Below are 11,755 nucleotides of genomic sequence, written 5' to 3' on the forward strand. Positions count from 1 at the left end.
TCCCATAATGACTCCATGCTGCTGTCCCGGCTGGGCCTCTGGCCTGCTCCCCCGACCTGGTGACCGCTTGCCTGCGGCGCTCGGCTCACAACACTTCTGCCCACTTCTCACCGAACCATCCCGGGCTTCCAGGTAGGGCTCAAACACACTGTCTAAAGGAACCCCCTCTCGTCCCCTTCAGTTAGTCACTAGGCCTATATGTTGGCCTTGCACATTTTCTGAGAGATTACTGGGAGACATTCTCATTTTAGTTGTTTTTTTCGTTTGTTTTTGGTTTTTTGGGGTTTTTTTTGCGGTACGCGGGCCTCTCACTGTTGCGGCCCCTCCCGTTGCGGAGCACAGGCTCCGGACGCGCAGGCCCAGCGGCCATGGCTCACGGGCGCAGCCGCTCCGCGGCATGTGGGATCCTCCCGGACCGGGGCACGAACCCGCGTCGCCTGCATCGCAGGCGGACTCTCAACCACTGCGCCACCAGGGAAGCCCTCATTTTAGCTGTTTTATAATACCTTGCCTCACTGATGCAATCATGAGGCACCAGGAGGAATTCCCCACGACCTCCAGTGCAATGCTGCACGCGGAGCAGGGCCTCAGCTCCGGCTGAGGCTGGTTTGCAGAAGGTAAGGGCGTGAAGTTTGCGCTCGAGGGTGGGTGCAGGGCTCTTGCATCTTTGCCCGCCCTCCACCGCCCCCTCCTAGGGCTCTAACCATCCGTCTATTCCACAGACATTTACTGAGCACCTACTCTGAGCCAGAAACTTCGCTAGGCACACCGGGCATTTAGCAGTGAACCCGGCAGACAAGATCACCGCCTCGTGGAGCTTGTGTTCCATTAGAGGAGACAGCCGTCAGGGGAGAGACGATGACCCCAGGCTGTGGCACGTGCTTGGAAGGAGATGCACGGAGCTCTGTAAGGCAGGAGCACGCTTACGCTGAGACCTGCAGACCGAACAGGAGGGGAAGTTGCCCTCGGTCTTCTCTGCGTATTTAATAGTGCTCCTGTAGTTACTGTAGTTTAGTAGTTACTCCTGTAACTTTGCTTTCAGTAAAATATTTATTGAAAGGGCTGTAAGAAGGTGACATGCTGTGCGTGTTCCTGGTCAGTGAGCTCACAGACCACTAACACATCCGACCCCTAACAGATCCCACCCTCTCTGAGGGTTGTTCATCTCACCTGAAGACGCCTCTGACGCCGGGGGTGGTTTCTTTTGCAGGTGAGCCGGCCTCATCCCAGCGACCACCCTCTTCTGATTCTCTTCGTGGTGGGCGGGGTCACAGCCTCGGAAGCCAAAATGATCAAAGACCTTGTGCCATCCCTGAAGCCAGGAACCCAGGTACCCAGTCCTCAGTGATATGATCTGAACGGGAGGCCTGAGGCAGGAGTGGGGAGGGCGGACCGGAGCCTTCATTAGGCTCCCCCGCGCTCCTATCTCCATCCCCCTGCCTCCTTTCCCCCTGCTTCTTCTGCCTGCCCCAGGGCCAGGACCTGCTGTGGGTGGAGGGAAGGGGGAGACCTCTCCTACCTCTGGGTGGCAAGTGCTGAAGCGCTATTCCCAATTCCTACAGGGCTTGTATTCTCTGGCGTCCAATCCGTGCTTAATTACTCAAGAGTTTTGGCTGCTTTCCAGGCTCCAGATAATTGAGGGTGACTCCCGGGGACCATCTCCGCCCTGTGGCAGGGAGAGGACGGGGCTGGAGGAGTTTGGGAAGGCCCCTTGTCATGACGATGACAAGTGTAGTATCTTTCTCCTCTGTAGCCTCCTGCCAGGTCCCGTCCTCCTCCCCATGCAAATGCCCGGTGGTTAAGACACAGCCCTCTAGGTTTTCCAGGCCCGAGTCTGCATCCTCCCTCCGCCGTTTACTAGCTAGGTGATTGGAGTGAGAAAAGCCCTCCGTTTTCTCATTTAGGCTACGGGGCAGAGTGGTTGGGCAAAGAGTGCCTTGCCCGGCTGCTTACTTATGGGCAACCAAGGCTCTGTCCTCTGGGGGCTGAGGGGCCTCAGAACTGTCCTGCTGGGGCACCGGGAGCCTGGGACACCTTCCCATTGACCCTCGCCCCCCGCCCAATTGAGACTTGCTTTCGGGGCCTGTCTTCAGCTTTGCCATGTCTGCATGCAGCCAGCGGCTTTCTGTGGTTTAGAGAAAGCAGAACAGAGATGCCAGTGCAGTGCTTCAGGTAGGACCCTGGCTTACGTGGGGGACTGTCCACCACAGGCACACGGAGCCCAGGGGGTATTCCAGCCACGCCTGGCTGCTGGTCTGGGTGGGGGACAGTGTACAGTGCCCTTGTCTCCCAGCTCCACCCACTCTGTGTATACGCACTCAGCCAGCCAAGGAGCCCCCATCTCTGCTGGCATCCGTAATCTGTACTCTGTAGTGCAGCGCTCAGCGGGCTCACTGACTGCTTCCCGTTGCTGACAAAGCCTCCTCAAGCAAACACGAATTCCTTGAGGACAGAGGCTGGGCCTTCCCAGGCCTGAGCACAGGGCAGGAGCTCCCGAAGCCTTGTGGCCCGACGGCCTGATGTGAGGCAGGAGAACTGGCTTGGTGTCAGGGTGGCCGGGACACCCGAGACGTAGAGAAGGCCTGGTTTCCGAGGGTCTCCAGACACCCTACTTAGGAAGGTGACCTGTACCTAGGGAGCCATGGTATGTTCTTGAACAAGGGAGTGACCAGTCATTGGCTGTGACCATTTCTACCATTACTCACACCTGTCATGGTCACAGCTGGTGGAATTTCTGATAAAGTGGTAAATTCGGCCTCGTCTCACACCCTCTCTATCCGCAGTGTTCAGGATCTGTTTGGTGAGCAATTGCCTTTTTGAGCAAGACATTCTTTTTTATCAGAAAGCACACTTGTCACTGCCCCTAACATGGTGAACCAAATTCTTAGCTCTTCCGAACAGCGATGCATTGTTAATAGCCTGCCAGACTGTTAATCTCCACTCTAAAAGGATAAAATGCAGACGTTTTCAAAGCCGTGTGACCTGAGTTTGACAGCAGAGACCTGAAATCTGTAGTGGCTCAGTGCCTCGGCTGCAATCTGACCGACCTTGTGCTCAAATCATCTACAGAGAGAGTGGCTCAGAGAACCTGGGGCTTCAGGAGCAGCCTTCCTGCTGCTTGTGTCGCCGCTGCTGCCTCTAACTCCTGGGCCACACAGAATCTACGAGCAGATCAGCCTCTTCCCTCCTCCACAGGTCCTCCCCCAGGGCCACTCTTCTCCAAACCGAGTATCTTCAATTCTTCCAGCCTCCCCACCCCAGCCCGTGCCGTGGACCTGAGTGCCTCAGCTCCCGGGCGGCTCTCCTGGGCCCCCAGGCCTCTCCCTCTCATGCTCACTTACAACTGAGCGCCCTTGCCATGGGCTGATCAGTGCAGAGGCACTGGGGCCCCCTCCTCCTCCTACCACGGCCCCTCCCTGCCGCTGGGCCTTCTTTTCCTACCACCCTTCTGCTGGCCTGCTCCCCTCCAGCCTCAGGACTTTGCACTTACTTTAACCCCTCAAACAGGACCTGGCACCAGCTGTCGTGATTATTCATTGCATATTGAATACTAGAAACCGTACTTGCATTATTGAAGCATAAGATAAAAGCAGCCTTTCTTTAGACTACGCCAACCTGTTACTGATTCTGGGATTATGGACAACTAAAACCACTCTGTCTTTTTTATCAATTGCTATGATCCATACCTATTGTATATCAACGTGGGTGCTTTTTGGACCCAGGTGCAGGAACTTACAGTCTCTTAAACTGGATTAGTCGATTATCCAGTAAACATTTATTGAGCATCTGCTCTGTGCCAAGCACTGTTCTTTGTGCTGAGGATAGAGCGGTGACCAAGCCAGACTCGTTCCTGCTTTCATGGAACTTACATTCTAATAGTAAGTGATTGGCTGACATTAAACACGGAAGCTCCAGCTAGACATGAGTGTTCCGGGAACATAGGCAGGTGCTGTGATGGGAATACCTGGGGGCTTGGAGGCAAGAGGTTCCTTCAGATGGCACCGGCTTCCCCTGGAGCAGAAGGCTGGTGAGCTGAGATTTGCAAGGCATTCGGGGATCTGCTCTTCAAAGGAAACTGCTGATAGAAGTCACTTAAGGCACATCCAGAAATGAATTCTCTTTTACAAGAGATGGTAAGGATAGCATGAAACAGTGGAATCCAGAAACCGCATTAGCGGCTGCTAGTCCTCGAGGATGGTTGCTATACTCTAAAACGGGGTGTTTTCTCCACTCTCCATCTGTGGTTCTTGGTAAACGTGCCGAGAGAAAGTGGGCAGCTGGAGAAGGCCCTCCTTCCTGACTACAAAAAAAAAGGATCAAAGAGGCAACCTCTCAACCCCACTGCAAAGAGCCACAGCCATGAGCAGGAGACTTTGCAGGCTTGCCCTGGTCTGGGGTGCGTGTGCTCAGCACCGGCCTCTCTCATTCCAGGCTGAACCCTGTAGCTGGGTCGTGGCCAAGAGACCAGCAGAAGCCTGCGATTGTGGGAGGAAAATAACAGGGAGGGACCCCTCCAGAAAATACAGGGAAAGGCCAGCTCAGGAAACAGAGGAAGACCGAGTGACCAAGCCGACCCTGCCATCACAGCTCTTCACGGGCTAGTGCACGTTGCCCAGCCACACTTTCATGGGCATCCACATTTCTGGAGCTGAACATTTAGTGAGAATGTAAGAGGAAAAAAAAATTAGACCCAGAAATATGCTCATACGCATACAATTTTGCACAACTGTGGAGGTTCAAGGATACCTAAATCCTGGGTGTATACCGTGGCTCCAGGTTATTCTAAAATTTGAAGCCCCAAAGAGAAGAGTCAAGCGACTTCCTTTTTTTTTTTTTTTGGTCTACATTTAATTTGTTCTGAAGTTTCTTACTCTAAGGAAAATGTCAGTGAGATTCAAAATTTTTGTTTTTACCTGAGTTATCTCAGGGCCTTATAATTTGAAATATTAGACGGCATTACACTGTTCATATTGTTCCTCTTAACATTACCCTTCATTCCTACGCACTTCATGTGCCTTTGATATTTGTAGCAATCCAGGTAACAACGCTGAAGTCATTTACAGTGGAATGTTTTTGTTCTTGTTGTTTTCCCTCAAGAGACTTCTTTTTAAACAACCATCATGAGGGACAAAAGCGAAGAGGCGCGTCTGAAATCTCATCAGGTTCCTTAGGAGAGCCTAAGCACAGCATACTCACCCCTCAGGCAATGAGAAGGCAGTGAGTTTTCCAGAAAGCTCGTCATGTCTGTTTAATTAATCCACTGCCCCACTGTTTTAACGATACAAACATTTTATGTTTAACACACGTGTGTACGTGCGTGTATACGTGCAGCACCTGTGCTAATGGGGGTGAGTGGTGCCTTGAATCTGACATGTGCTCCAAAGCCAGTTCATCAGCTGGATGAATATGCATGTTGGTACCTGTGCGTATTAGTCGCTTTTACTGGGAAGCATCTCCCAAGGTCAAAAGAAAAATAGAGAAAAATGATTTTTTACCCCCCTCTCCTTTCACTTCACAATGTTAGAAACCAGAGGGATATGGAGTCTAAATCCTGGGTTGCCGGCTTCCCCCTGTTCAGCAGAAATGGAACAGGAAGATGCTGGCACCTACAAGTTCTGACCTGGAGAAGCAGAAGGTGGAGAGAAAGCTAGCAGGCTGGGTCACTCTTGCAGGAGCCAGGGTGGGCTGAGGACAGAGACAAGATGCCCCTCCTTCAGCTGGAGTAGAGAGCCTGTGTGGAGCCCCAAAGGCAGCTTTTTAGGGGCTTGGTTCAGAGGCACCCTGGTGTCCTTCACCCTTGCCTCCCCGATGGAAATTTTCATCAGTGCCCTTGGTTGCCTGGGAAAAAGCCAGTCCTCCGAAAGGAGCTCTAGTGCTTAATTTACTTCATATCACACATTGATGACTATGTTCATAAAATTTAAATTTCATATCCAACAGGCCAATTTCAGATTGCTTTAAGCATTTTCTTTTTCATTTTTGAGTGCCATTTCCCCCCATTTAGCTAACTTTTTGTAATTTTAAGGACTATTTCAGTCAAATAAGGCAGAAATGCTTTTTGTCGAATACGCTCAAAAACAGGAAATGCTCAAAAGCGTTCTGAAGAACAAAAGACGCCTAAGATGTGAAAATGCTTAAGGACCATCAGCTATTATACTATAAAGGAAATGTTAGTGGTGTGATCCTGCTTGTTCTTCAAAATCGGAATTTTAGACAAGTGGGTTTTCAGCTGAACTGATTTGAAACAAATTTACGCAGAGCTATTTGAGATACCAGAGCCTCCTGGTGTGAAAAACTTCCTACTGGCTAAACTCACTGCCTCCTTCCTAGTCTTGTTTTTGTTCATTCATTTAATCAGTCATTGGCTAACTCACTATATGGAGGACCTGCTAGGTATCAGGCACTGTGCCAGCACACAACAAAGAAACAAGGAATACAGTGTGATACCAACAGCCATGGGAACATCCTCAGTCTTCAGAGAGGGGTGGTCTGGGAGGGCTTCTGGGAGGTGGTGATGCCTGAGTAGATTATTGAAGGATGATTAAGAGGACTTCAGGCAAAGAGTTGGGAACTCTCGTTCCAGATGAAGAAGCATCCGCAAAGTGCCATTTGTGAAACTGCAGATCATTTAGGGTGGCTGGAATGTGGAACCAGTGGTGAGGGGTGTGTGGTGGCCAGGGGGTGTGGTGGGGTGTGGAGTGCTGAACAGCCATCAGTCTCTAAAGTCCTGGAATGCTCTCTAAGACGGTTGGACTTACAGATTTTTGGTTTGTGGTTACCATGAGGTTTTGATATAGCAGTCTATATACATACAAGATTGTTTTAAGTTGCTGGTCTCTTAATTTCAAGTGCATTTCCAACATCCTGCATTTTGATATCATATTTATGTCTGGAGGATTTCCTACCTTTACTGTATGTTTGCCTTTACTCGTGAGCTTTTCCATTCGTAATTTTCCTTTTTCTAGTTGTGGCCTTTTCTTTTCCCTCTAGAGAAGTTCCTCTAGCATTTGTTACAAAGCTGGTCTGATGGTGCTGATTTCTCTTAGCTTTTGCTTGTCTGTAAAGCTTTTGATTTCCCCATCCAGTCTGAATGAGAGCCTTGCTGAGTAGAGTATTCTTGGTTGTTGGTTTTTCCCTTTTATCACTTTAAATATATACTGCCGCTCCCTTCTAGCCTGCAGAGTTTCTGCTGAAAAATCAGCTGATAATCTTATGGGGATTCCCTTGTATGTTATTTGTTGCTTTTCCCTTGTTGCTTTTAATATTTTCTCTTTGTCTTTAATTTTTGTCAGTTTGATTAATATGTGTCTTGGTGTGTGCCTCTTTGGATTTATCCCGTATGGGACTCTCTGCACTTCCTGGACTTGAGAATGTTTCCTTTCCCAAGTTAGGGAAGTTTTCGGCTATTATCTCTTCAAATATTTTCTCAGGCCCTTTCTCTCTCTCTTTTCCTTCTGAGACCCCTATAATATGAATGTTGGTACATTTTATGTTGTCCCAGAGGTCTCTTAGACTGTCCTTATTTCTTTCATTCTTCTTTCTTTATTCTATCCCACAGCACTGGGTCAGGCTTATAAATGGTGGAGAGCAGGCAGTCAGGATTTTAAACCTATGAATAAATACAATCAGATTTACACTTGGGGAAGATGGCTCTGGCACGTTTATCTCCTCTGAGTCCACCCCAGTAACTGCGGTGAGCTGAATAGAGGGAATGCAGCAGAGGAGGAGAAGAGTGAAGACGGTGATGATAACGAAGACGATAATAGCAGGTACCCTTTTAAGCCCCTCCAGAGCCTGTCATTGCGCTAAGTGTTTTCTAGGTATGTTCACGTTTGATCCTCATGATAATCGTGTGAGGTGGATATCATTATTCCCACCTTATAGATGAGGACTTGAGGCTCAGAGTGATTAAGCAAATTCTCCAGGGTCCATCGTCTGGCAGGTGGCCAGCTGGGGCCCAGCTCAAACTGGACACTCCTAAGCCTGTGCTCTTAACGACTGTACTATCCGGCGAGAGTCCTTGGTCTCAGCTTCCTCCTTTCCTCCCCTCCTCAAAGACCCCCTCAGTTACTTCACAGGCTGCCTTTGTTTTCCATCTGCTTCTTTTCAGCCCTCCACAGGGCATGCCCCAGACACCCTCTGGTTTAGCCCTCATGCTGTCTAAATACCCGTATGTCTAGATGTGAGGGTCCTGGTCCTTGATTCCAGCTCGGTGGAGGTGACCGAACCCATAGTCACTGTCAGCCATGACTGAAAGCCCAGCACACGGCCTGAGAGTGACAGATTCTTTTAGCTTAGTTATCACTGCTCTAGAAGTGTCCACATCAACCGAGTCTACAACCTTTCCCCTCCAAGTTCCTCAACCCTGTTAATAAGACTTAACCGTCCTGTGGGACTCACTCTAGCCATTACACTTGCCCTCACCTCAGCCAGAGAGGAATTCACCGTCTTGGCATTGGAGCTAAGGACCCCAGGGGCTGGCAGCGGTGGTGGAGTCTGGCAAGCAGGAGGGCAGGGGAGGGGCTGTGGCCATCAGCTTCCCTGGCCTCTCCTACCTCTCAAGAGTCTATTCTTATGCAAAGGATTTTTGTCTTTATGTGTGCATTTTTTAAAATATCTGAATAAGGGTTTCTTAACCTGCCTATGAGTCCTAGTTATCCACCTAAACCTCACCTAAAACTATACTCAGAATCTTGTGTGTACACATATGCATATTTTTCTAGAGAGTTTTTAGCTTTCATAAGATTCAAAAGGAGGCCTATGACGCAATCACAAAACACAATCAAATAGCAGCTCAGAATCGCTGAGCACCTCACGTGCTCTACGCACTTGGCCTTCTGTAATCCTTGCCACAGTGCTACAAGCTCGGGGCTGTTGCTTTTCTTCTGGGAAGGATAGAGTGAGGCCCCAGGTGAAGTGACCCTCCCCGGGGCATGTAGCCCATCCGCAGTGGAGCCGGGCTCTACTAGCATCTGGTGAGCGTGCTGGTCTGGGCACCGCCAGACTCAACCATCTGTTGGACCTGGCCCAGAAGCCCCCGAGGAGTGAGTAGAGACCCTGTCCTCTCTCTCCAGAGCCACATATTCAAATGGCATCTACACCATGTGATAAGGGGGTGCTAATGTTCACTACCTGCCCTCAGGCTCTCATCACATGGCTTTCTAGGAAAGATGTGAGCACAGATCGCTGTGTATTTTTTTCTGCCAGAAATATGACTTGGCTGACATTAGCCATATATTTTCAAGGATAATTCTCTTTCAAAAAATAGTAACATCACTGCTTCCAAAGATTAATTTTTGTTTTAAACAGAAAACTTTTTAATAACCTCGTTTCTTTAACAACAACAAGCACAAGAAAATTATAAAATGCTTCCTTCTCTCCTCCCCTCCCTCAGCTTCTCCTCCACATTGGAGCGTAGGCTCTGGTTTTTGGCCAGTGAGTTGGTTAATTCATTGCTTTGGTTCCACCTGGGATAGCTTTGGGGGTGGGAGGGGTAGAGAGTGAGGTGTGAGTGCCAACTTGCTTCCCCGCAAGAGGCCTGGCCAGGCAGTGTGGCCCCTTGAAGCCAGGCCTGCTGCCGGCCTGCGACCCCCCACGCTCAGGGGCTGGGCTGTGGCACCTGACTCATACCTCCTTCCCACTTCCCATAGTCACCCCCTTATCTACTGGGTGTACAACCCCTGCCTGGGCAAAACCTCACCAGCCTGACAGAGCGCATCACTGCTCCAGCCCAGCCCTGGGGAATGAGCTCTCCCAGTGCTGCAGAGGGAAATCTGCCCCAGAAGAACGGCCCAGTCTCAGGGAAGCAGAAAGGGACATCACGACGACAGGCCAGAGAGGCCCAAAGGTCCATGTGGACTAGGGAAGTAAGCAGCCTTCCCAGAGCCCTTGATGATAGAGGAGTGACCAGACAGACACTTGGACGCTGAAGCCAGCCTGCCTGGGTTGGAATCCTGACTCAACTGCTTCTGCTTCCTGTGTGTCCTTGGACAAGTGGCTTAACCTTTCTGTACTTTATTTTCCTTATCTGCAAAATAGGAATAATACATGTACCTACTTCATAGGGTTGTTATGAAGATTAAATGGATATTAAATGAGATCATCCTCAGTGCGGGGCCCACCATAAGGACTAATAAATATTAGCAGATATCATCATTATTATCATCATGGTTATGGGTCAAACGGTGTCCCTCCCGAAAGGTGTTAAAGTCTGAACCCCTAGTACCCATGAATGTGGCCTTATTGGAAATAGGTCTTGCAGATTATCAAATTAAGATGAGGTCATTAGGGTGAGCCCTGATCCTGTATGACTGTGTCCTGCTGAAAGGGGAAATGTGGACACAGAGACAGACACACGTAGAGGGAAGACAGTGTGCAGACCTAAGGGAGCTTAAGAGGGAAGATTCTCCCTCACAACCCTTAGAAGCAACCAACCCTGCCAACACCTTGCTCTTGGACTTCTGGCTTCCAGAAGTGTGAGACAGGAACTTTCTGTTACTGAAGTTTGGGGTACTAAGAAATTAATACAGCCGTCATCATTATCACCCACAGCGACAGCCAGCTCTTGAGTGTGCCTTCTCTCTTTCCCTGAAGCAGCAGAGGCTCCCTAGAAGAGGGAGAGACCTCTCTGTTGAGGTCACATTACTGGATCACAGAGCAACGGTCTGATCAAGTTCAATTCAGCAGCAAGGTGGTGGCTGGGCTCAGCCCTGCTCAGTGCCCACTGGTTAGAGGCTCAGCACACGCAGCCCACCCCCCCACCAGCCGTCCTTCCCAGCCTGTGCGCCCTTCCTTACGCCCAGGACGCTAGCATCGGCGGCATTCAAGCTGCCGCCTTCTGCCTTTTCCTCCACAGTACCCACTCCATGCCTTCCCCCAAAGAAATGTGTTGCATTTTATTTCTCATCATCTAATAAGCTGGGATTGGCTCTCCTAATTGTCTGCGGTGTGTTTGCCCCTCCCGTTGTTAGGTAATCGTGCTGTCCACGCGACTCCTAAAGCCAACTAATATCCCTGAACTGTTATTTACAACTGACCGGCTGCATCCAGACCTTGGCTTCTGAGCATCTGCTGAGAAGAGGAGACCTACCCGAGCTGGAAATCCCAATACTATTTTCTGTCCCCATCCAAGATATGCCTCCCAAACCAGTGTCCCTGTTACTAATCGTGGGTATGACTGAATTATGCCCAAAGAATCTTTTTTTTTTTAACATCTTTATTGGAGTATAATTGTTTTACAATGGTGTGTTAGTTTCTGCTTTATAACAAAGTGAATCAGCTATACATATACACATATATCCCCATATCTCCTCCCTCTTGCGTCTCCCTGCCACCCTCCCTATCCCACCCCTCTAGGTGGTCACAAAGCACCGAGCTGATCTCCCTGTGCCATGCGGCTGCTTCCCACTAGCTATCTATTTTACATTGGGTAGTGTATATATGTCCATGCCACTCTCTCACTTCGTCCCAGATTACCCTTCCCCCTCCCCGTGTCCTCAAGTCCATTCTCTATGTCTGCATCTTTCTTCCTGTCCTGCCCCTCGGTTCTTCAGAACCTTTTTTTTAGATTCCATATATATGTGTTAGCATACGGTACTTCTTTTTCTCTTTCTGACTTACTTCACTCTGTATGACAGACTCTAGGTCCATCCACCTCACTACAAATAACTCAATTTCGTTTCCTTTTATGGTTGAGTAGTATTCCATTGTACATATGTGGCACATCTTCTTTATCCATTCATCTGTGGATGGACAC

At 49.5% G+C, this 11,755-nt stretch overlaps 1 protein-coding gene across 1 annotated transcript in view; it reads left to right on the forward strand.

The window, feature by feature from the left end:
• The window catches only part of SCFD2 (sec1 family domain containing 2), a 395,999-nt gene extending 384,676 nt beyond the window's left edge, over positions 1-11,323 (forward strand). The window contains exons 8-9 of the mRNA XM_029234649.1: positions 1,211-1,330; positions 10,971-11,323. Of these exons, the coding sequence (XP_029090482.1) occupies positions 1,211-1,330; positions 10,971-11,063 (213 nt within the window). The 3' untranslated portion in view covers positions 11,064-11,323. The remainder of the gene's footprint in view (positions 1-1,210; positions 1,331-10,970) is intronic.
• The last annotated feature ends 432 nt before the right edge of the window (positions 11,324-11,755 follow it).

The sequence above is a fragment of the Monodon monoceros genome, unplaced genomic scaffold (assembly GCF_005190385.1).
Source record: "Monodon monoceros isolate NGI ecotype Baffin Bay Population unplaced genomic scaffold, NGI_Narwhal_1 Super_Scaffold_20, whole genome shotgun sequence".
Lineage (NCBI taxonomy): Eukaryota > Metazoa > Chordata > Mammalia > Artiodactyla > Monodontidae > Monodon > Monodon monoceros.